The sequence below is a fragment of the Lathyrus oleraceus genome, chromosome 5, assembly GCF_024323335.1.
Source record: "Lathyrus oleraceus cultivar Zhongwan6 chromosome 5, CAAS_Psat_ZW6_1.0, whole genome shotgun sequence".
NCBI classification, from domain to species: Eukaryota; Viridiplantae; Streptophyta; class Magnoliopsida; order Fabales; family Fabaceae; genus Lathyrus; species Lathyrus oleraceus.
Genome location: NC_066583.1, coordinates 378639013 through 378665964, shown reverse-complemented (window position 1 = coordinate 378665964; position 26952 = coordinate 378639013). Strand labels below are relative to the sequence as shown.

General features: G+C 40.3%; 1 protein-coding gene across 1 annotated transcript; it reads left to right on the top strand.

Moving 5' to 3' along the window:
* Positions 1-1951: 1951 nt before the first annotated feature.
* On the top strand, positions 1952-22319 carry LOC127080824 (uncharacterized). Its single transcript, XM_051021116.1, has 3 exons — positions 1952-2307; positions 2409-3062; positions 22112-22319. The coding sequence occupies exons 1-3, from the start codon at positions 1952-1954 to the stop codon at positions 22317-22319; spliced, it is 1218 nt and encodes a 405-aa protein (XP_050877073.1).
* The last annotated feature ends 4633 nt before the right edge of the window (positions 22320-26952 follow it).

Sequence of the window (26952 nt, the reverse complement as noted above, 5' to 3'; positions counted from 1 at the left end):
TGGGAGCTTGTGATTTAAGACCTTGGGATTCATCTGGTACCTTTAACTTTGGACTTCTTTTAAAGATTTGGCTTGGCTACTTTGGTTTCATATGATGCATGGTTTATTCTTTGCTTATTTAGCTTACTTGAGGCTTAATCCAAAGGAGGGAATTATTACTTGACTTATGTCATAAAGCTTGTTATTTCCTTCTTAGATCTTTCCTCCCTGGCTTTTTACTTTATGCTCTAGGATAGTCTTTTCTTCTCCTCTCCTTCTTTGATTTTCAAAATCTCCTCTCTCTTTTCAAAACTTTCTTGTTTTCAAACTTGAACCAATTTCTTAATAAACCTTGACTTTTATCAAGTGATTTTCAAAACATTTTTCTTAATAAAGGCCCACACATCTTAAGCATATTCAAACCAATTCCAAAAGACTTAAAAAATACATAACTCATTCAAACCATTTTGTGACCTTTGTGTACATTTTCCTTTTAAAACATTTTCTCAAAGTTTAGACATGAGGCATTTTCATAGTCGAGATATAATTCCCATATCCCCATAGTATTGATGATAATTCTTTTCACCTAAGAGAGCTAGTGACATACTTGTTGATCTTTATCCAAGTTGGATCCCTTCTCTATGGTGATGTAAAGTTCTCATACTTATGGGTGATTAGTTGAGTGTTCTCCTTAAAATGACAAAATCTCTTTTAATTAAAAATAAATCAAAACAAACTTCTTTGTTATTTTTACCATGAACTACGAGGTTTTGATTCTCCATTGCACTTTGTTGATACGTAGGCATAAGACTCAGATAGTCTTGGCAAACACAAAAATTATAAAAAAACATTTCTCTTCTCATCTCCCTAATCTTTTGCAAACAACTCGATTTTTAAGCCAAAATACACAGATTTCAAAGAGGTTCCTATTGAGTATTATAGATGTTTAGGGTGCTAATACCTTCCCTTTGCATAACTAACCCCCGAACCTGTATCTCTTTTTATTAGTTTTATTTTAAAACTTTTTTGGGTTTTGTTCGTACTTTTTTCATTTCCTTTGGAAATAATAAAAGTGTGGTGGCGACTTTTGCTTTATGAGTTAAATTAAAAAATAGCTTAATCTCAAAAAATTTACCACTACAAAAAAATGGAGACTCTGTTGGGGAGAAATCCCTAGTGGGTTTAGTCCATCTTTGTTTATTTCTGTATATTATGTTTGTTGTTGTTTGTTGTTGTTTGTTATTATTTGTTTTGTATGGTGCTTGGTGATCTTTGTGTTGTGAGATACGTCATATACCCAGACTTGAGTGCTCTTATGATAGGAGGGTGGTATAGTCTTGTTTGGCTTCTATGGAGTTAATCCTTAATTAGATGACTTGAGATCCCCCGTTCAGTGGAGGCCCCTTTGGGATTACTAATATCTTACGAGTAGTCGTGATTGGCATTACTTTTTCTGACCTGGGAGCCTGAGAAGCTGAGGACCTTAGAACCCTTAACCCATCTTGGCCTTTTAGGGCGTAGTGTGGTGGCTATTCAGGTGTAGACTTGAATTAGTTGTTACACGATACTACATTCAGACAAGTTTCTCTTGGAAATATTATTGGTTAGAGAGTATTTGTTTAAGTCGATAATATTCAAAAGATGGAACTATGACTCTGAGAACTTTTTAGAACCTTCTTTTACATGTGATTATACCCTTAGTACATACCCTGTGGGTTGGTTCTTACCCTTTGCTCCATGCTCATGACTCCGAACCTTTGGATATTTCTTGTGTGCCTTGTGTGATCTTGTTTATGGTTGTTTCATCATGCACTCATTGCATTCATGAGCATTTTTCTCAGTTTTCAAGGAACTTAGATATTCTCTTTGCAAACATTGTAGATATTTCGACCATGGATATTGGAATAAGGAATACTCGTAAATACAGTTTCAAATGTCCTGATCTTAAGGAATCGAGAAATTTAGCATCTTTATGGATGATCCTAAGGATTTCAGAGACCCTTTTGGAAGACTTTTGTATGTTCTATCTACTGATGTTGAAGATGGTCTTCTTTGTACTCTGGTTCAATTCTACAATCCCGTCTACCGATGTTTCACTTTTCCTGACCATCAGTTGTTGCCTATCATGGAGGAGTATGTTTATCTTTTGGGTATACCAGTTTCTTATAGGGTTCCTTTTTGTGGTTTGGAAGGAATTCTGGAGTCTCAGGTTATAGCTCGAGCTATTCATCTAAAGAAATCTGACGTAGATGCTAATCTCACTGTTAAAGGAAGTATCAGAGGGTTGACTTCAAAATTTCTAATTGAGAAAGCCTTTTTTTTGCTAATGTTGGTAGCATGGTGGCCTTTGAAACTATTATTGTCTTACTCATCTATGGTTTGGTCTTGTTTCCCAACATTGACAATTTTGTTGATGTTAATGCTGTTAGGATCTTTTTGGTTGGGAATCATGTTCCAACTTTGCTTGGTGATACCTATTTATCCATTCATTATAGGACTTCTAAAGGAAACGGGACTATTGTCTGTTGTGCACCTTTGTTGTATAAGTGGTTTATTTCACACTTGTCGCAGTCTCTTATCTTCAAAGAAAACAAGGGTTGTTTAAAGTGGTCTCAAAGACTGGTGTCTCTTACCAATGATAACATCACATGGTATTCTTTTGTTTACGACAATGTCGAGATTATTGGTAGTTGTGGGGAGTTCTCTAATGTGCCTCTTCTTGGTACACAAGGAGGAACCAACTACAGTCTGACTTTAGCAAGAGGTCAAGTTGGGCTCGCTATGAGGGACAAACCTAATAACACTTTGTTAGAAGGTTTATTTTTCCAAGAAGGGAAATACACTCAAGAATTGAAGGCTAGGATGGTGAATGCTTGGCACAATATTCATAGGAAAGGAAAAAGTGAGCTTGGATTAAAGAATAATGTAGCTTTGGAGCCTTACACTAGTTGGGTGAAGAAGAGAGCAACAGAATTAAATATGCCTTACGCTTATAAGAGGCCTATGTATTTAGTAGTGGTCAAATCACTCACTATTAATATTGAATGCATAGAGGATATGCAAGAAGCTTTGGTTAGGATGAAGTAAGAGAAGGATGCTTGGGAAAACAAGTTTCACGCTTCAGACCTCGAGAAGATAGAATTGCAGAAGCAGTTGAAGGAAAATGATGACTTGATAGAATTACTTGATCAACATGCTATGAAAAGGTCAAGGAACCAAGAGGATTTATTTTCCTCTATAAGTTCATCATCTATTCATCTTCCTACTTCTGGTGTTTGGAAAGGCATTGTAGACCAGCTCGTAATGAAGAAGGATGCCATGAAGAGCAATTATGAGAGAGAGAGAGATAAAAAAACTTCACAAGAAGTATCAACTTGGAGTTGGGTCATCATCGGATATGATTCCGTAGAACTAATTTCTTCCTGCTTATGCTTTAGAATTATTGAGATTGTATTTCAAATTGTAATCCTTTCCATTATTAATAAAATGAGATTTCAGTATTTCAAAATGTGTTATTTCCTTTATGATGTTTGTAATTTGCTTTATATCTTGAAGTTCCTTGAAAACTTTGCATTTACATTTGCATATCATGTATCATATTGCATCTTGGTCCTGATTTGTGTATGTTTCCCAGGTGTCTTATTTCAATTTTTTTACGAAAATAGCCCAGTTTTTCAAAAAAAATCCCAAAACAACCCTGTTTTCAAAAAAAAATCCAAAACTACCCCACTTTTAGGAGGAGGCACCAATTGGATTGCCGCATCCTCTTAAAAATAGAGTGCAGGCGCGAATTGGATAGGCTAGGGCACATGGTGAAGCCAATTCAATTGGCACCCATGTGTATCAATTGTAAGGAGGCGCCAATTGGATTGGCACCTCAGTGTATTTTGAAAAAAAAAATTGTTAAACAGTCTACGTGATACATAATTTCGAAATAGGACCAATTCATATTAATATAAATTCCCGTTTACACAAAAAAGCCTAATGTTGATGACCGGGATCACCTAACTGACCTCCGGTCCCACATCCCCTAGCTACCTGAACTCGTGGCCGTAACCCACGTTGATGATCCACCACTGGTGTTTGAGCATCTGAGGGGCCAGGAACATCACTACCAACTACAGGAGATGGCATGTTGAGATAGTCAGACAAATCAGCATAGTCATGAGTATGCATCGAAGATGTACCGCCATAGCTGAGTTCGTGACCCATGCCATAGTAGTTGGGTTGTGTTTGACTTATTGGTGGGCGACCAGGACGGTTGAAGGGAGGCATGGGTGTGAATTATGCGTCGAGGAAAGGTTGGAAAGATTGTTTGGGTGTTTGGTAGAGATAGGGTTATTGGAGGTTTCAGTTTTGTGAGGTTTGGGCTTCTTGGATATGGTAGGAGGAGGGACGGTTGGTGTTGAATGATCGTTGAGTGTTCTGGCTAAGGCGGCTTTGGTAGGGTGATGTGTTGGGTGCGAAGCGATGTTGGGTCTTTGGTTGATGATCTATTTGTTGGTGGTGGTATGGGGTATGCTCTTGGTATTATGGTTGGGTGTATGGCATGTTTGGGTTGTATGTTTGTGTGTTTGTGGAACGGAAAGTTTGACGGACAGGGGGTTGTGTGTATCGGTCTGACTATGTTGTTCGGGGTTAGATGTTGAGGCGTCTGGTGTGTAAGTTTGTTGGTGTGGGTCGTATAGGTACATATCCTCGGCGATGAACTCAAAACCAATTGATATGTACCAAGCCATATAAGTACGACTTAGTTTTTCTTCATTTGGCATCACTGCGTCAGTTAAGACATGGTCATGGCGGTGCTTCCATTTGCGACACTCAGATCTTGCGAAGCTTTGCCATGGATTGAAGTTCCATTGATCGTTAACTTTGCGCATATGCCATTCTCCTAGGCTTGCTGGGGGATCTGGGATGTGTTGAAGCATACCTAACTGCAACTTCACATGATCATTGTTGTGCATCTTCATAGTTGTGAATCTTATTATCGGTGTGCATGTAGTCCATACGGATGTGTCTTCTTTGTTGACTTCATGGTCATGATCAAAATTTAGGTATGGACGCCAAATGAACTGAAATGTGAAAGTAACTTGGATTATAAACTTGGTAGAAGAAGTTAACAAATTATAACGTGTCATACCCCAAAATTTGCCCATTAATATTTTAAGACATTTTTCAGGGCACTCCGACTCATTTTTATGACACTGATCTTAAAGGAACAAAGGCCCAGCTCACGAATGGCCCAATCCAGAAAATGGCCCAAACTGGCCTGCTCGCTAGGCGAGCAAATCCTTCGCCTAGCGAACGTTCGCTACACGCTCGCCTAGCGAACGTTCGCTACACGCTCGCCTAGCGAAGCTGGCAGATAACAGAAAATTCTGGGCTTCACTCTGAGCCCATTAGGTCACAAAAAAGAGCATTATAAATACCAGCACTTCAGTAATGAAAAGGGGACGAAAAAGGACGAAAGGAGAACCCTAGCAAGCAAACCCTAGCGCTCACAGACGGCAAACCCTGGAGGCTAACCCTGAGAATTCCGAGTAACCCTAAAGGAAACCCTGAAGGAAAGCCGGCGGCAGCAAGGTCACTTCCGCTCAATTCGATCCGATCGGCCAATTCAAGGTTACAATTCGATTACAAACAGGTTGGCATTGCTATTACTACCTTATGTTCTTAATTTGCATATGGTATCATGATTGAATTTATGAAACTATCTTAAGTTTTACATATGAATTTAAGTATGCATGAACATCTGAATGTCTAACCACATAATCTCTGTAATGGATGCTATAAGGTGTGAAGCTTGCTGACATTATGCTGTTATCAAAACCAGAATCCGCAGCCGCTCGCTAGCACATCGCTAAGCGAGCATGCAGCGAGTATTCACTGAGCCTTCGCTAGGCGAGGCAGCGGCGACCGGGACAGTCGCTGATTTTTGTGTTCTGTCCTTTGCTAACCTGTCATGTTTTTATCATAGCCATGCATTGTTTATCTGACCCTACTGCTGTTCTGGTTTCTTTTGCGGTGCAATCCTTGATTGCATCCTGACTTGGTACTCTAACCCGTTTACTGAATTTTGTAAAGGTTCACCTTTCCCAGGAAAAGATTGTTGTCTAGGTCTTCCACTTTATTTGTGGGATACCCTTGTGGAGTTTCACCCTAAATTACCTAATTAATTTTAATGTATTAATTTTAATGTATTAATTTTAATGTATTAATTTTAATGTGGAGATTCATCCTAATTACCTAATCGATTGTAAAATACGGCCTCTAAATATGTGATCTTGGATCTCTCTTTTGCCTTACGATATTACGGTACCACGGTCATGTCCCGCGAATGTGGGGATACACTTAGCAATGGCCCTTCGATTAAATCATCATAAAATAAATCATAGTCCCTCGGATGTTGCCTTCGAATATATGATTTCGTCCCTCGATGACCCTTCGGTGTAGCCTACGGTTAAATGATGATCGTCCCTTCGAATGCTAAGGTATCCTTACAACTGTTGCCTTCAATGACCTATCGATGACCCTACAATGACCCTTTTACATCCAAAGGATAAAACTACTTACTTCTCAATAGTAAGGACAGTTTTACCCTCATAAGGATAGGAAATGCCCATAACGACCTTAGGAAGGTATAACTCTCAATTACTGGATCATAACCTAAAACATTTTCCACCCCTCACACTTCGCAAGTCCTAGAAAATCACCACTTGGTATACATTCATACTAGAATCATTACCAAGTTATATTTTTCTAAACTGTTTTTCAAAATCAAACGAGATAAATACTTTGTATACATTCATACGAGAATCATTACAAAGTTAAACTCTCTTTTCGAAACATTTTTAAACAATTCACCAACACTTTTCAGACAAAAATATAAGTGATCCAGCAATTAAGAGCCCATGGATAACCATGGATACAAAGGGTGCTAATACCTTCCCTTTGTATAATGTACCTCCCGAACCCAAAAATCTATTGAGGTCTTTTCTGTTCTTTTCCACCTTTCCTTATTGGATAAAAGAAAAGTCGGTGGTGACTCTTGCTATCCGCGACATTGCGATAAAAAGCAAAACACCCCAAGTCAGTTCACCGTATGACAGAACTAGCGACTCTGCTGGGGATACTTTAAAAAAGAGAGGTTACCTTAAAAACAAGATCACTTATTCCAAATTGTCTGATTTACTTTTAAGGGATTGCTTGGGCATTTTTGAGTGAAAGATCCTACACCCGGATCTAGTGTACCTTAGGTAAGTAGCAATAGATCATCGTGACTATCTGGCGTATACTGGAATGGTTAAAATGATGGCTACGGTTAATGTGACACTTTGGATGTCCTGATGTTCCTCATGTTCACTTGAGGAAAAATTTGGCTTCCGCGTGGTGTCATTAAAGCATTAACCAGACCTTTAGAACCCTAATTGACTCATCCTGGCCATTAGAAAGTAGTGAGATAACTGACTTCGGTTCCGACTGGGGTTGGTTGAGACTCGATACTACACTCTTTGAGATTGGACTTTAGGGAAGCTTCGGTCAACCACTTGGTGTTGCACTGAAGTGGACTTAAAGGAAGGTCGGTGATTTGAGATCCTTCTAGAACCCGGTTACTATTCTAGGACAGGTTGAACCAACTAAACTTCAATGGGGAGGGTACTTACCTATGGAACTCATGCAAGCCTTAAAACCTAGGAATGATGGTTGTGTGACTTGCTTGTGCTTGTTATTTATTTAACCTCATAACATCATGACATCATAACATTGTACTAACCATTTCAAGGACTTAGGGATTTAACTTTGCTCTGTTTCGTAAGGCTATGGCTTCCAGGAAGACCATCCGGATCAATTTTGTAGCCATCTCTCCTCAACTCAAGGATCTAGTGTCAGAACTTCCCGATCATGCTCCGTTCATCAAGAAACACGGTTCTCTCCTCAATTTGGTTACCACTGGTTTCAAAGAAGATATGATGAGAGTTTTATTCCAGTTCTTCGACCCTAAACATCATTGCTTCACATTCCCAGATTATCAGTTGGTACCTACACTGGAAGAATTCTCCAGACTGCTTGGGATACCTATCCTTGATCAAATACCTTTCAGTGGTTTAGAAAAGGTTCCGAAGTCTGAAGAAGTTGCCGCAGCTTTACACATGACGAAGTCCGACATTGAAGCTAATTGGGTAACAAGGAGTGGAGTTAAGGGTTTACTTGCCAAATTCCTGACAAATAAGGTCCGAGAATTCTTAAAAGTTATGAACGTCCGTGCTTTCGAAGACATCCTGGCATTGCTAATCTATGGCTTGGTGTTATTCCCTAATCCAGACCAATTCATAGACATGAATGCTATTAAGATATTTCTCACTCATAACCCTGTACCTACCTTGCTGGGAAACATTTTGCATTCCCTCCACACTCGTACCATGAAGAAGCAAGGGACTCTCATGTGCTGCATACCTTTGTTGTCTAGGTGGTTTATTTCGCACCTTCCTCAATCAGTCTTGAAGAACGAGCAGAATTTGAAATGGTCTCAAAGGATAATGTTGCTCTCCCACCCAGACATCTGTTGGTGTCCTCAGTTCAAGGAAAATGTTACCATCATTGACCGTTGTGGCGAGTTCCCTAATGTACCACTCCTAACAATAAGAGGAGGTATTACTTATAATCCTGCTTTAGCTCTGCGACAGTTTGGTTGTGCTCGAAGAGATGGTCCACATGAAATGATCATCGAAGGCATCATGTTCGACTATGACAACGATTCCCAAGGCCTCCGTCAAAGATTTGTACGAGCTTGGGGCATGGTGAAGAGAGGTACGTTAGGACAGAAAAATTCTATTCCTATGGAACCTTATCTCATATGGGTACGCGCCAGAGCTCGTGAACTTGTCATGCCATATCTTGCAATCGGACCTCAGATTGTCGAACCTGAAGCTGAAGGAGGTGCTCCTCAGATCATTCCTTATCCAGATATGCCTACCAACGTTGAGGAACTAAAGAGATCCTGGATCCAGTTGAGAGAAGAAAGGGATACTTTCGAGACTCAGTTCGTCGCAGAAAGGAAGAAAGTGTTAGAACTTACCAGTCAGCTTAATGAGGAACGAAGACTCAATGCGTATCTTCGCCCAAAAAGAAGTCGCCCCTGGGAGACTTGAGCTTTCATTGTATTTTTATTATTATTCCTTTTGTAATGAACATTGATCAAAGAAATTAGCAATAAACATTTCTCTCTTGTTGGTGATTTACGCAAAGTTAAATTCCAAAAGTCCTTGAAAACATTTCATGCATTGCATAACATAACATAACACTGCATAACAGGTATTCTACAAGTTCAATGTTCTCACGGTCTTCATTGCAAACAGAAAAATGGATCTCGAACAAACTGTCAAAGATCTCCAGACTCAGAATGCTCAATTCAAGGAGATGATGCTAAGCTTATCCAAGGGGCAGGAGGAACTGAAGGCTCTTTTGCTCGAAAAGAAGAAAGACAAGAAAGCTGTGAGTTTCATTAACCCGGGAAGAAGGCGTAAAGGACAGGCCGAGAGGGCAGTTTACCAAGATCAATATGACTTTAGCACAAGCACTGCAAAGTATGCTAAAGGCAAATTTAATCACTCTCAAAGGCCCTCCTGCAAATGTCAACACTACTTCTCCTCGTTATAATCCCAATGCCAGGTGTGCATATCACTCCGATAGCCCCGGGCATGATACAAACGATTGTTGGTTGTTGAAGAATAAAATTCAGGATATGATCGACGCTGGGGAAATTGAATTTGAGCCTCCGGAGACTCCCAATGTCGTCACTGCACCTATGCCTAATCATGACAAGGCTGTTAATGCTGTCAATGACAATTCTCACGTCACTACTGTAGCGGATTTAACATCTTCTCTCCTGATCATCAAGAAGAACTTACTACAAGCTGGTTTATTTCCAGGTTGTGCGGAAAATTGCGATCTCTGTTTACTCCGACCCAATGATTTCCTGAAATTGAGGAATGGTATTCAACAGCTGATGGATGATCGTACAATTCTCTTCAAAAAGGTTCCTAAGGTAGGAAACCCTATTGAAGAAATATCCATGATTGTTAGGTCCAAAGTCCCAGTGAAGATTACCGCTACTAGAGTACCTGTGAAGATCATTGCTGAGCCCAGGGTAGCTCCCCTAATCATTACTGCACCTGGCCCAGTACCGTATTCCTCAAGCAAAGCCATTCCGTGGAATTATGGAGGTGATGTTTACATCCATGGCGTAAAGCAAGTTGGTAATTCTGCTAATCCTAATGACATTGTCGGGACCAGTAAAATTACTCGAAGTGGAAGGATCTTTTCTCCAGAAATCTCACCTCCCGCCCCTGAAACCCGAGGAAAGGAACCAGTCAATCCTTCTCAGTCAAGGACACCGGTCGAAGTTACTACTGAAGACGTTGCCAGGCAGGAAATGGAAGAAATGCTGAAGATCATCCGCAAAAGTGATTTTGATGTGGTAGAACAGCTGGGGCATACTCCGTCTAAGATCTCGATGTTATCCTTGTTGTTATCTTCTGAATCTCATGCCAATGCGTTGATAAAATTCCTGAAGACTGCTCATGTACCTCAGGAGACATCCGTCGATCAGTTCGAAAACTATGTGGCCAATCTGACTGTTGACAATGGCTTAGGCTTTTCCGATGCTGACCTGACACCAGCAGGAAAGAATCACAATAAAGCTCTGCACATCTCCATTGAGTGTAAGGGGATCACCTTGTCTCATGTGTTGATCGATAATGGCTCTTCTTTGAATGTGCTACCGAAAGCCGTGCTCGAGAAACTTGACTGTAAAAGCATTGAACTGAAGCCTAGTGACATTGTGGTGCGGGCTTACGATGGTGCAAAGAGTGTTGTCCATGGTGAAGTGGTTCTCCCTATCAAGATAGGACCTCAAGTCTTCAACGCTACCTTTCACGTAATGAACATTCGTCCTGCCTATTCCTGCTTGCTGGGACGCCCTTGGATTCATGGGGCAAGTGCTGTAGCTTCGTCTCTCCATCAAAAGTTGAGATATCCAATAGAGGGTAAGATCGTCACTGTGTGTGGGGAGGAGGAGTATATTGTCAGTAGTGTGCATTCCTTCGGATACGTCGAGATAGATGGTGAATTCTTTGAGACTCCGTCTCAGTCATTTGAAGTAGTTCCTCCGACTAATCCTGTCCTTAAGCCAACTTCCTGTGTACCCAAGGTTATTCGTGCTCCTCCTGCTATGATTTCTCTGAAGGACGCTCAAGCCGTGGTTGAAGATGGTGGTCGTACTGGCTGGGGTCAATTGATCGACGTACCGTACAAGTCTGACAAATTTGGCCTGGGGTTCAGCTCTGACAAGAGTCAAATTAATGTTGTAGAAGATGCTGACAGCAATTGCGACCTGGATAGCTGGATTTTCCCAACAATTGGTGACGGACTCAATAATTGGAAGGCTGAAGACACTATCCCGATTTCCTTTAGTCAGGAGTAATTGTCATTGTCTATTTTGGTGTTGCAAATTTTTGTTTTTTTTTACAATTGAACTTCTCCAAGCGTTGTGTCTATGCCCGGGGCACAATAGCTAATTTGTTAAGGGTTTTGTCATTTTCATAAGCATATTCATATTCAATAAATCAATGGACTTTTTGCATTCAAATATTGCGCTCTTTATCTTTTCTGTCATCTTCCAAACAAGCTATGTTTTCTTACACACACTCACGTAACGAATTGCAGATCCATACCCACTCTGGATCCTGTTGATAATAGTTCTACTACTGTTCATTATGACTTTGAAAATCCGATCTACCAAGCCGAGGATGGAAGTGTGGAAGATTGTGAAGTACCTGGAGAACTTGCCAGACTGTTACTACAGGAAGAGAGGACTATACAGCCGCACGAGGAGTCAGTGGAGATTGTAAATCTGGGTACCGAAGTAGACAAGAAAGAAGTCAAAATAGGAGCAGGCTTGGAAAACAGTGTCAAAAGAAGGTTGATTCAGATGTTACATGACTATGTAGAGATTTTTGCTTGGTCTTATGAAGACATGCCAGGACTGGATACCGATATAGTAGTGCCTCGACTGCCAACGAGGGAAGAATGTCGTCCTGTTAAGCAAAAGGTTCGTCGCATGCGTCCTGAAATGTCTGAGAAAATCAAAGCCGAGGTGATGAAACAATTTGATGCAGGTTTTCTGGCTGTTACTTCTTATCCTCAATGGGTTGCTAATATGGTACCAGTGCCAAAGAAGGATGGTAAGGTGCGAATGTGTGTAGATTACCGAGACCTGAATAAAGCGAGTCCCAAGGATGACTTTCCACTCCCGCACATTGATGTTCTGGTAGATAACACCGCTCAACACAAGGTGTTCTCATTCATGGATGGATTCTCAGGTTACAACCAGATTAAGATGGCGCCTGAGGACATGGAGAAAACTACGTTTGTGACGCAATGGGGCACGTTCTGTTATAAAGTAATGCCATTTGGTTTAAAGAATGCAGGGGCAACGTACCAGCGTGCTATGGTGGTTTTGTTCCATGATATGATCCATCATGAAATAGAAGTATATGTGGATGACATGATAGCCAGATCTCATACTGAGGAGGAACATCTCGATCATTTATACAAACTGTTCGAGAGGTTGAAGAAATACAAGTTGAGGTTGAACCCGAACAAATGCACCTTTGGGGTAAGGTCCGGCAAACTCCTGGGCTTTATTGTCAGTGGTAAAGGGATTGAGGTTGACCCGGCCAAGGTGAGAGCTATTCAAGAAATGCCAGTTCCCAGTACAGATAAAGAAGTCAGAGGTTTCTTGGGACGCTTGAATTACATTGCCCGATTTATCTCCCATTTGACCGCCACCTGCAAACCCCTCTTCAAGCTACTGAGGAAAAATCAAGAGATGATATGGAATGAGGAATGTCAAGAAGCTTTTGACAAAATCAAGAAGTATCTTCAAGAACCTCCAATTCTGATGCCACCAGTTGAAGGAAGACCTCTAATCATGTATTTAACCGTGTTAGAAAATTCAATGGGGTGCGTGTTGGGACAACATGACGAGTCTGGTCGAAAAGAGCATGCCATATACTACCTTAGCAAAAAGTTTACCGACTGTGAAACAAGATACTCACTGCTCGAGAAAACTTGTTGTGCTTTGGCCTGGGCTGCTCGCCGACTGAGACAGTATATGTTGAATCACACCACTTTATTGATTTCTAAGATGGATCCTATCAAATACATATTTGAGAAACCCGCTCTCTCCGAAAGAATAGCAAGATGGCAGATGATCTTAACAGAGTATGACATCCAGTATACTACTCAGAAAGCAATCAAAGGAAGCGTGCTAGCTGATCATTTGGCTCATCAAGCGGTGGATGATTACCAATCTATGAATTTTGAGTTTCCAGATGAAGATGTCATGTTTGTTACCAATCATGAAGAACATGGACCGGATGAAGGACCCGCACCGGGATCCCGATGGACTATGGTTTTTGATGGATCTTCTAATGCGTTGGGCAACGGTGTTGGTGTCGTAATTATTTCTCCCAGGGGTTGCCATACGCCTTTCACTGCTAGACTATGTTTTGATTGTATCAATAATATGGCTGAGTATGAAGCATGTATTTTGGGACTCAGAGCTGCCATAGACCTAAGGATCAAGTTTTTGAGTGTGTACGGAGACTCAGCATTAGTAATCAGTCAGATCAAATGAGAATGGGACACTAAACATCTGAATCTCATCCCTTATCGAGAGAAGGTGTTGTCACTAATCCCATACTTTGGAGAGATTACATTCGAACATATCCCACGAGAAGAGAATCAGTTGGCAGACGCATTGGCTACCATGTCATCTATGTTCAGAGTCAGATGGGACAATGAAGCTCCCATGATCACCATTGAGCGATTGGATGAACCAGCACATTGTTATGAGCTTAATACTGATGAAGTGGAAGAGAAACCTTGGTTCCACGAAGTAAAAAGATATTTAGAAACTCAGGAGTACCCTGAGGGGGCATCTATCAATGATAGAAAATTCCTGAGGAAGTTCTCTGCTAAATTTTTTTTGAGTAATGGAGTATTATACAAACGTAACCACGATTCGACTTTGCTTCGCTGTGTGGATAAAAAGGAAGCAGAAAAGATTATGGGAGATATGCACGACGGTATTTTTGGGACTCATTCTAGTGGACATACGATGGCCAAGAAGATTCTGAGATCAGGGTATTATTGGTCTACCATGGAAGCTGATTGCCACCATCACTCCAGAACCTGTCACAAGTGCCAGATATATGCGGATAAAGTACATGCACCTCCTGCTCCATTGAACGTGTTGACCGCACCTTGGCCCTTTGCAATGTGGGGCATTGATATGATTGGGGAGATTAAACCTACTGCTTCTAATGGACATCGCTTCATCCTTGTCACTATTGATTACTTTACAAAGTGGGTAGAGGCCGCCTCATTTGCTTCTGTCACCAAGAATGTGGTGGCACGGTTCATCAAGAATAGTCTTATTTGTCAGTATGGTATCCCTGAAAGGATTATCACCGACAATGGTACTAATTTGAACAACAAGATGATTACTGAACTCTGCACGCAGTTCAACGTAAAGCACCATAACTCTTCTCCGTACCGACCAAAGATGAATGGCGCTGTAGAAGCTGCTAATAAGAATATCAAGAAGATCATACAAAAGATGACGGTGACGTACAAAGACTGGCATGAGATGTTACCGTTTGCTCTTCACGGTTATCGCACTTCAGTACGCACTTCGACAGGAGCAACTCCTTTCTCTTTAGTCTACGGAATGGAAGCCGTCTTAGCAGTGGAAGTTCAGATTCCCTCTCTAAGAATCATGAAAGAGGCGGGCTTAGATGAAGAGGAATGGATTCAGACTCGACTCGATCAGATAAACTTGATTGATGAGAAGAGACTTGCGGCTGTTTGTCATGGACAGATATATCAGAAGCGCATGACCCAGGCATTTAACAAAAGAGTCAAGAGACAGGTGTATCAAATTGGAGACTTGGTGGTAAAGCGCATCACTCTACCACAAGGTGATCCCAGAGGCAAATGGATTCCCACGTACGAAGGGCCGTTTGTAGTTAAGAAGGTATTCTCTGGTGGAGCCATGATACTAGCTACAATGGACGGCGAAGACTTCCCGCATCCCGTGAACGCAGACATAGTCAAAAAATACTACGCATAAAAGAGACTTGCTAGGTCGACGTACCTAGGCAAAAGTAAGGGCATCCCGGCGAACCAAAAAGGTTCGGGCAAAAATTAGGGATAAACATAAAAAATGTGCACCCGGCAAGTCGAAAACCTGAAAAGGCGGCTTGGGCAAAAAGGGGTATCCTGGTGGATTGAAAACCTGAAAAGGCGGTCCAGGCAAAAATTAGGGATTAAAGCGTATGACTATGTCCCGTTCTCAGACAACTTCATCCAAGTTCAAAGGACTGAACAAGCTAATCACTTCTATCCGACAGCAGGAGATGAGAGGCTTGAAGACATAATGGCAGTAGTGGAATTAAAGTCAATAGGACGTTTTCGGCATAGCTTTCTCTTTGTTTTCTTGACAATTTCCTCTTACTAGGATTTTTGTCTCCTTGTACACAAATTGCCTGTTTATAGGCCCTCTTTCGAAATCAATATAATTTTAGTTTCAAAAAAAAATGCTCTTGTTTTACTTTCTCTGTTTTGTTTGCATAAACGTCCATTGATTTAATTCGAATTAATATATGCATTTGGATATGATCGATGTTTACCAAAAATGCGTGCATAAAATAGAAATAGCGATTACTACTAGGCTTCAGGATCGAGGAGAAGGTCTAATCATGCTTTCCAATGAATCCGTTGCTAATCCTATTCCCCAGCAAAGCCAGACATTCCCAGAAGAGAGTGGCATTACTAGACAAATGGGTCATCTCTTCCACCCCCAGCCGGGCTTCTGTTGAACATTTCTACCATCAGACAGAAATCAAGCATCCCCGGCTAAGAAAGGGTCATCGATACCAGTATCTCCCAACCAGAAGATTGAGATTTATTTTCCCCAGTAGAGTCCTCAGGAAGAACTTTTCAGATGCATAATTCATTCATTACATCATTTCACAGCATACGCATGTATACATCGTTCGCAGTTATTTTCGAAAGCATAAAACATCTCATGCATCATGACATGGCATGAAGCTAACTTTATTTTTCAGGTTAATTATCTTCCTGATACAGTCAAAATAGAGAGCCATTCAGACGGACATCTTCATCGATTACGTTCAGATTCAAATACATCTTTCAGATACACTCCATGTCAACATTCATCCTGACGTCCTCCTAGTGATGGCATCTATAAGCCCAGCACAGACATTTATTGCAAATACAACATATACAAATACTATCAGATATAGCCTAGCGTACGGTTCATTCTGATTCAGCTCAACATATGACTCTTTCAACTCAGATGCGATCTAACGTACGATCCATTCCGACCTTCAACAACTCCAATACGGTCCAGCATACGACCCATTTGGACCTTCAAGGCCTCGGATGCTACCTAGCGTACGGTACATTCTGAAGTGTAGTCTGGCGTATGACTACCCCTTTATTATCATATGCAGCCTAACGGACGGCTCGTTCTGCTACTCAGAGACGGTCTAGCTTACGACCCGCTTGGATGTTCATCCCCTCAAATGCTACCTAGCGTACGGTACATTCTGAAGTGTAGTCTGGCGTATGACTACCCCCTTCATCACCAGGTACAGCCTAACGGACGGCTCAGTCTACAACTCAGATACGATCTAGCATACGGTCCATTCTGATCCTTCACCCCCAGTAACGATACAGCCTAACGGAAGGCTCGTTCTGCAACTCAGATACGATCTAGCGTACGATCCATTCTGATCCTTTATCCCCAGCAGTGTATGACTCATTCAGATTCTTATCTCATTTTGATTCGGCACAACATATTACTCCCCCAACAAGTCCGATACGGTCTAGCGTACGAACCATTCGGATCTTCATTCCTCAGATACTACCTAGCGTACGGTACATCCCGAGGTGTAGTCTAGCGTACGACTACTTTTCGTCAGATACAGTCTAACAGATGGCCCATTCTGCAACTCAGATACGATCTAGCGTATGATCCATTCTGATCTGTTATCCCCAGCGGCGTATGACCCATTCTAACTCCCCAGTGAAGTCGAAGGCCTAACGAATGACTCACTATACGGTCTGGCGTATGACCCAGTGACACCCATGACTTCAGATATCTTCTAACGTACGACGCACTCTGAAGCTCTCATCATCAAACTTCCTAGATGGCATCTTTAAGCCCATCTCCATCAAGACTAACTAATTGACAAGTGCAAATTTTTGGGGCGTTCTAAGTGTTCAATAATCTTCCACCTCCAGATCACGAATGGCGTACATACCATTCTGACTCTCTCGGTTCAAGAATATTGAACAGGGGCAGCTGTCATACCCCAAAATTTGCCCATTAATATTTTAAGACATTTTTCAGGGCACTCCGACTTATTTTTATGACACTGATCTTAAAGGAACAAAGGCCCAGCTCACGAATGGCCCAATCCAGAAAATGTCCCAAACTGGCCTGCTCGCTAGGCGAGCAAATCCTTCGCCTAGCGAACGTTCGCTACACGCTCGCCTAGCGAAGCTGGCAGATAACATAAAATTCTGGGCTTCACTCTGAGCCCATTAGGTCACAAAAAAGAGCATTATAAATACCAGCACTTCAGTAATGAAAAGGGGACGAAAAAGGACGAAAGGAGAACCCTAGCAAGCAAACCCTAGCGCTCACAGACGGCAAACCCTGGAGGCTAACCCTGAGAATTCCGAGTAACCCTAAAGGAAACCCTGAAGGAAAGCCGGCGGCAGCAAGGTCACTTCCGCTCAATTCGATCCGATCGGCCAATTCAAGGTTACAATTCGATTACAAACAGGTTGGCATTGCTATTACTACCTTATGTTCTTAATTTGCATATGGTATCATGATTGAATTTATGAAACTATCTTAAGTTTTACATATGAATTTAAGTATGCATGAACATCTGAATGTCTAACCACATAATCTCTGTAATGGATGCTATAAGGTGTGAAGCTTGCTGACATTATGCTGTTATCAAAACCAGAATCCGCAGCCGCTCGCTAGCACATCGCTAAGCGAGCATGCAGCGAGTATTCGCTGAGCCTTCGCTAGGCGAGGCAGCGGCGACCGGGACAGTCGCTGATTTTTCTGTTCTGTCCTTTGCTAACCTGTCATGTTTTTATCATAGCCATGCATTGTTTATCTGACCCTACTGCTGTTCTGGTTTCTTTTGCGGTGCAATCCTTGATTGCATCCTGACTTGGTACTCTAACCCGTTTACTGAATTTTGTAAAGGTTCACCTTTCCCAGGAAAAGATTGCTGTCTAGGTCTTCCACTTTATTTGTGGGATACCCTTGTGGAGTTTCACCCTAAATTACCTAATTAATTTTAATGTATTAATTTTAATGTATTAATTTTAATGTATTAATTTTAATGTGGAGATTCATCCTAATTACCTAATCGATTGTAAAATACGGCCTCTAAATATGTGATCTTGGACCTCTCTTTTGCCTTACGATATTACGGTACCACGGTCATGTCCCGCGAATATGGGGATACACTTAGCAATGGCCCTTCGATTAAATCATCATAAAATAAATCATAGTCCCTCGGATGTTGCCTTCGAATATATGATTTCGTCCCTCGATGACCCTTCGGTGTAGCCTACGGTTAAATGATGATCGTCCCTTCGAATGCTAAGGTATCCTTACAACTGTTGCCTTCAATGACCTATCGATGACCCTACAATGACCCTTTTACATCCAAAGGATAAAACTACTTACTTCTCAATAGTAAGGACAGTTTTACCCTCATAAGGATAGGAAATGCCCATAACGACCTTAGGAAGGTATAACTCTCAATTACTGGATCATAACCTAAAACATTTTCCACCCCTCACACTTTGCAAGTCCTAGAAAATCACCACTTGGTATACATTCATACTAGAATCATTACCAAGTTATATTTTTCTAAACTGTTTTTCAAAATCAAACGAGATAAATACTTTGTATACATTCATACGAGAATCATTACAAAGTTAAACTCTCTTTTCGAAACATTTTTAAACAATTCACTAACACTTTTCAGACAAAAATATAAGTGATCCAGCAATTAAGAGCCCATGGATAACCATGGATACAAAGGGTGCTAATACCTTCCCTTTGTATAATGTACCTCCCGAACCCAAAAATCTATTGAGGTCTTTTCTGTTCTTTTCCACCTTTCCTTATTGGATAAAAGAAAAGTCGGTGGCGACTCTTGCTATCCGCGACATTGCGATAAAAAGCAAAACACCCCAAGTCAGTTCACCGTATGACATAACGAAATAATGAGGTTATTATCCATATGTATGTCAGTCGAAGGTGATCCAAGAGATTGTGATACTGGGTAATACAGTGTCTAGAACATCTGTTATAACTCATACCACTTGTCGACCATCTGCACCATAAAGGTAAAAATATTAGTTAGAGATAATAATCGATAAGTAAGTAAATATATAGCATTTTAAACAACTTACTTTTGTACATACGGGAATGTAAAAGGGTTATTGTTGATGGGCACTAGGGACGGTAGTCTTGCCCAACCCCATGCTTGGAGCAAAACAGCACATCCAGAAAAGGTAGATGTGTCTTTGTGTGAATATTTACAGAAAGAGCTATAAAGATAGGCCAGACAAGCGGATCCCCAACTATAACTTCATATTCTATCTACATGTCTTAGTAAAGGTAAATACATAATATGCATACTAGAACCACTACCTTCGGGAAATAAAAAAGAACCAATTAAAAGCATAATGTAACACCTAGTTTTTATTATTCGAGCCTCTTCAGTAGAATGCTCATTTAAATGTAAACTGTTATAATATGACTTAAGGCGTGAAAGGAGTATACCTTGACCTCTTGAGTTATCATCTAACAAATCAGTATCCAAGAGGTCCATGCAAATTGAATTCGCATAGTTGGTTTTACCATTTACAACTTTACCTTCAATAGGCAGTCTCAATAGCATGTAGACGTATTCTAACGTCACGGAACACTCATTGATTGGAAACCATAATGTGTGTGTCTCGGCACGCCATCTTTCGCATAACGCAAGAATGAATTTATTATCCACCGACCAAGACATAATTTTGCTTATATGTCCAAAACCGGCGAGTTCGACATACAGTTGAATCATCGGGTCCATGTGGACATATTCGTGGACCCGAGTACGGAACCTTGAAACATCCTCTAAAAGAAACAAGAAAATATTTTACTAAGTTGATATGTTATTAAAAGGTACTCTAGAAAAATAACAAAAGAATAAAACGCTTACATAAGTTTCTATGTTTGCAACTGTTCCTCTGTGCGATTCGCCCATTGTGAGGATAGACATCTTGTCGAAGATGAAAGAGGTTGGTGCAGATGAAAGAGATTGTTGAAAATGAAAGATTTGATGTTGTAGAGGAAATAGTGAGTGATAGTGTGGAAGAAGTGTTATAGTTACCTTCCTATTATAGGAAAAAGTGTGGAGCATAGAAAAATGTGTTTGCATGTGGTAGCCAAATGAATTGGCGCCCATGTGCATTTCTTACATGGTGTTGCCATTCAAATTGGCGCCTCCATAGGCTCATGCATGACACACCTAGGTTTGAATGCTTGGTTACGAGGTTTGCATGCATGCAAGACATGGTGTAGCCAAGTGGATTGGCTCCCATGTGCAAGGATTATAAGGAGGCGCCAATTCATTTGGAGCTAGTGCTTGCATGTGTGACACGTGGCTTTCCTCTCTCTTGCATGTTGGGCACATCACTTCAGACTAGCTTGCATGTTTGACACATCATTTAGGACTAGCTTGCATGTTAGACACATCACTTCGGACTAGCTTGGATATTAGACAAATCACTTACCTATTTAAGTGTCTTACTATTAACACCCAACACCCAACACTCAACACACATTCATTTGCAGCAAGAAATTAATTTTCATCTGCACCAGAAGTATTACAATGTCATCTTCACTGAAATATAATGTCAATGTTCACTACAATGGTGAGACATGCAAGTCTGAGTTATACAGATTTTTATTTCGAAACACTTATACCACTCGACTCACGATCAAGAGAAATGCAAATTTCTTGCATTTGAAAAAAAGAATACAATCCTGCATAGGATCGGGTATTGTGTTAAAGATCACGTATCAAAATCCAATGTTTTTTTAGAACAGTCAATGCAAGTTTTTCCCTCTTAAGGTAAGGGATGATGAAGATATTGAATACATGTTTGTTAGTCATGAACATCCTGGATGCAATTGTATTAAATTGTATATTACTCTTCAACCATGTATGCCATCTCAACAATCTCAAATAACCAGTGAGGATGAATCTGATGAATTTGATTCACAATACTCAAACGACGTCGACCCAGAAGCAGAAGAAGAAGTCAATTTCGTTGATAAAGAATAAGAGGAGACCGAGATACATGTCGATCATATGTTGAACAATCAAAGTGATGTCATCTCGTCCGAAACATCATTTCCCTAGTATCCTTATCAATTTTCATTCGCACCCAACCAAAGATATTGTCGAGTCTCTCAATACTTCTAATTTTTCCCCTTTTGGTATTTTCCCATCTAACCAACGAACCAGCTCACTCTTCAGTTGATCGAAAGTAGTGATGTTCCAGAAGAGCATCAACATCTGAGGTTTGTCTCTCGCATAAATCACCTTTCCATAGCGGCGACGAACACCAAACATGGTTGCCAAATTATGAAATGGGATGTGGAAAAATGATTCACACAACACCTCTATTTATAACAAAAAAATTGCAAAATACACTGAGGTGCCAATCCAATTGGCGCCTCCTTTGAAAAAATGCACATGTGCCCTAGCTAATCCAATTGGCGCCTGCACTCTATTTTTAAGAGGAGTCGCCAATTGGATTGACGCCTCCTCCTAGTTTGGGAAATGTTTTTGAAAACGGGGTTATTTTGGGAATTATTTTGAAAATTTGGGTTATTTTGGTAAAAAAAATCTCTTATTTCTTCCTTTTGTTGGTCTTCGTTCAGACAAGTTGTCTCACCAGTACAAACTCGTGCTAATCAACTGAAAAGGATGGATCGTTTAGAGCAAGAGAATCGTGAACTCTATAAGGAAGTGACTACTCTTGAAAGAAAGTTTGGAAAGGCTCACTGTTATAATGGAAGTTCTGGTGACTGCCCAGAATCAGCCTCCTCCTCCTCCTCAGACTCCACTTTAGAGGATTATGATTTCTGAAATCATTTCTACGGAAATTTATTTGGCTCCGGTCAGTTCCCCACAACACCAAATGCCTCCTGGTTTCCCTTGGGGTATGCCTCCTCACTTTGTGGCTAAAGGATATCAACCAGCTGTTGAAGTTCCCTTTGCTCAACCTGTTATGTTTGTTCCACCTCTTATGGCCCATGTTGCTCCTTATGTGGAAGAACCTGTTTTCCATGTTGATCAGATTGAAAGTGTTGATGTCTATGAAAGGATGGATAAATTTCAAGATTAGTTTCAAGCAATGCAGAAAGAGATTCAATATTTGAGAGGAAAAGAATTGTTTGGGAAGAATGCTCATGATTTGTGCTTAGTTCCTAATGTGAAGATCCCTCATAAGTTCAAAGTTCCAAATTGCGAGAAATATAATGGTAACTCTTGTCCTTTGAGTCATTTGGTGATGTACGCTAGCAAGATGTTGACTCAAACTAATAAGCATAAATTGTTGATTCATTACTTTTAAGACAGTTTAACTGGTGCTACTTTGAAGTGGTACATGGGACTTGATAGCACCCAGATCCGTACTTTCAATGATCTAGGTGACGCTTTTGTTCGTTTGTACAAGTATTGTTGACATGGCGCCGGACCGAGATTAACTACATAATATGTCCCAAAAGGATAAGGAAACTTTCAAAGAATACGCGCAGAGATGGCGTGAGATTGTCACGTAAGTCAGTCCTCCACTAAAAGAGAAAGAGGTGACAAAGTTGTTTTTGAAGACTTTGACTCCGTTTTACTATGACCTGATGGTTGCAAGTGCTCCCAGTGATTTTACCGAGATGGTAAACATGGGGATGAGACTAGAAGAAGGCGTACGCGAGGGATGGTTGAAAGAGAATGGTTCATCAGACAGTTCCAGGAAGTATGGGGATCGTTTTCCCAAGGAAAAGGAACATGATGCTAATGTTATTTCGCAAGAGAAACGTAGGAGATCTCCAAGAGGCAATCAACGTCATCAGCATATGGCATCAGTTACCCCGGTTATTAATCCTGCTCCAGCTGTTCAAATAGCACTAAATTATCAACTACATTTTCAACAACGTAATCATCAATAAAATTGTGTCCAGAGACCAGCACAATTTGATCCAATTATGATGTCATATGTGGAATTATTTCCATCTTTGATACAAAAGAATTTGGTACAGACTAGGACTCTGCTAACTATTCCAAAGCATCTTCCATGGTGGTACAAATCTGATTATCATTGTGCATTCGATCAAGGTGCACCCAATCACGATATTGAAAATTGTTTTGCTTTGACAGCTAAGGTGAGAAGACTAGTGCAAAGTGGTATTTTGTCTTTCAAGGATTCTGGTCCCAATGTGCAAGTCAATATCTTTCCTAAACATGGTGGTGCAACTATGAATATGGTCAAGGGATGTCCTGGAAAGTATTGTGTCTTTGATGTCAATTTGATTAGAAGATCCTTGGTCGAGATGCGTGCAACTTTGTGCGAGCTGAGTTACTATGAGCACGATCATGTTTCTTGTCGTATTTGATTAAGAAACCCTCGAGGGTGTGTTGTGGTGAATAGAGATTTACAAGAAATTCTAGATCAAAAACTTATTCATATTACCTAAGATAGGGATGAAGATGAGCATGGTGTGAATATCATAGTTGCTCATTTCAATATCCCTGAATCAATCGTGATTGCCTACAATAGTCAAAAGTATGTCATTTCTCCTTTGGTTATTCGTCTGGCGGGTCTTATGCCCTATGAATCTGACAGAGTTGTTCCTTACAAATACAATGCTACAATGTTGGAAGATGGAAAGGAAGGTCTCATCCCTTCACTTTCTTCTGCTATGAATATTATTGATGTGAGTGGTATGACCCGAAGTGGTAGAGTATTTGCTTTCATGGCTCCTAAAAGGATTGAAGATACTTTGGTGGGTAAGCAAGCTCGGGTGGAATCTCCTGTTGTGCGGTCTGGCCAGTTCAGCGGTGTAAACTAGAAATTTGATCATGATGAAATATTGAAATTGATTAAGATAAGTGAATTTAATATGGTTGATCAATTATCGCATACCCCATCCAAAATATTTGTCTTATATTTGCTGATGAATTTGGAAGCTCACATAGAGGCTTTGCATAAATTCTTAGAGTAAGCCTATGTAGATCATGATGTAACAATTGGCCAGTTCGATGGCATTGTGGCCAACATTGCCGCGTGTAACAACTTGAGCTTTAGTGATGAAGAATTTCCTGAGCAATGGATGAACCATAATTTGGCTCTACACATTTCCATGAATTGTCAAGAAGATGCTTTGTCTAATATGTTAGTTAACATTGGCTCTTCTCTGAATGTTATGCCAAAGTTTACTTTGTCCAAGCTCTCTTATCAAGTTGCTCTGATGAGGTTCAATGGGGTTGTTGTGAAAGCCTATGATGACTCGAAGAAAATTATGATTGGAGAGGTTGATCTCCTGATGAAGATAGGTTCGTGCTTATTTCAGATTATGTTTCAAGTTATGGACATCCATCCCGCCTATAGTTGTCTCCTGGGTCGTCCATGGATTCACGAAGTTGGGGCAGTGACGTCAACCCTCTATCAGAAGTTGAAATTTGTGAAGAACGGAAAGTCAGTTATTGTGGGTGGAGAGCAAGCCATGTTGGTGAGTCATTTCTCTTCATTGTCATATATTGATGATGACGAAGCTGTAGGAACTCCATTCCAAGCTCTTTTTGTCGTTGATAATATTGTTAAGAAGAATGGGGCATCCATGACTTCTTTAAAAGACGCCCAACAAGTTATGGAGAACGGTCAATCTGTTAAATGGGGTCAAGTTGTTGAACTTGCTGAGAACAAAAATAGAGTTGATTTAGGCTTCTCACCTAGTTCAACCCGTAGAGATTTGAAGCGTATTCAAGAAGTTTTTCACAGTGCTGGTTTCATCTACTCCAAAGATCAGTCTGCTGTTGTAATCCTGGAAAATGACCAAGAACAAGAAGTGTCAAACTTTGTGATGCCTGGATTGATGTGCCAGAATTGGGTTGCTGTTGATGTTCCCTCTGTTGTTCACTTGTCAAAGTAATATGTTTTTTTGTTTTAAAAAAAATCCTTTCACTATGCCCAAGGTGAAAGTGAATCTATTTGGGCTTTGTCTCAAATTTTATCATTATTAATAAAATGTTATTTCATTTATCCATATTATGTTTTATCTTTTTGTTTTTTTCTTCTGAAAAATGGTAACATAAAAAACCAAGATAATAATCACTTTTTATATCTGCATCATAATTGTGCATTTATTTGTTCATATTATAAAATCAAGCATAAAATCATTATGTAGATTAATTGTTAAACCCATTGAAAACAATGACTTTATGCCCTCTCCCAACTTTAAATTCCCTACGTTTGAAATGGAAGAAGAGGATGTTGAAGAGATTACTAATGAGATTTACCATTTGCTTGAGCATGAGGAGAAGACCATTCAGCCTCATAAAGAGACATTGGAAGTGATTAATTTGGAAGAAAGAAGTCAATATTGGGGAACTACTTTGTCCAGATATTAAGAAGAGGATGGTAGAGATTCTTAGAGAATATGTGGATGTATTTGCTTAGTCTTATCAAGATATGCCAAGTCTTGATATTAATATTGTGGAGCACATATTTCCATTGAAGCCAGAATGTCCTCCAGTTAAATAGGAGTTGAGGAGAACTCGTCCTGATATGGTTGTTAATACGCATGACAACAAGGCGGGTCGGGGACGATATTTACTTCCTCCAAACCCAAACCTGAATCCCCAAACAATCTCCGTTCCTCGCCCCAAAATCAAACGGGGATGAAGAATCAAAACCCAAACCCGTCCCAAACGGGTTTGGGTTGGGTTCGGGTATCCCTGCCCCGCCACCATTCATTTCGTGAAATCAACTTTTTAATAGAAATATTTATTTTTTTCAAAATAAAATTATATTACCAATAATAAAATAAAACAATTTAAAAAATTTTCATTTATACATTTCAAATATTTTAAATAATAAATTAAAATTAAAATATAAAAACATTGACCACATATTTAATATTCTAAATTATCAAAAATAAATAATAATGTACATGATAAGATGAATGGGGAGGGTTTGGGGTGGGTACTAGTGTCCCCATTACCTGACCCATCCCCATATTTTATAATTGGGGAAAACCCAAACCCAGTCAAAGCGGGTTTTCCCCGTCAACTTCGGGGCAGGTTCGGGTGGGTACCCGCGGGTACGGGTTATGTTGCCATGCCTAGCTGTTAAGATCAAAGAGGAGGTTTAGGAGAAAGTTAATGTTGGTTTCCTTGTTACTTCTGAGTATCCTCAATGGGTGGCCAACATTGTGCCCGTTTCGAAGAAGGATGGCAAAGTTAGGATGTGTGTTGGTTATAGAGATTTGAACAAAGCTAGCCTAAAAGATGATTTTCCTCTGCCACAAATTGACATGTTGGTAGATAATACAGCTAAGTTCAATGTATTATCCTTTATGGATGGTTTCTCCGGTTATAATCAGACCAAGATGGCACCCGAGGATATGGAAAATACAACATTTATTACGCCCTGGGGAACATTTTGCTATAGAGTGATGCCTTTTGGTTTAAAGAATGTTGGTGCAACGTACTAGAGAGCCATGAC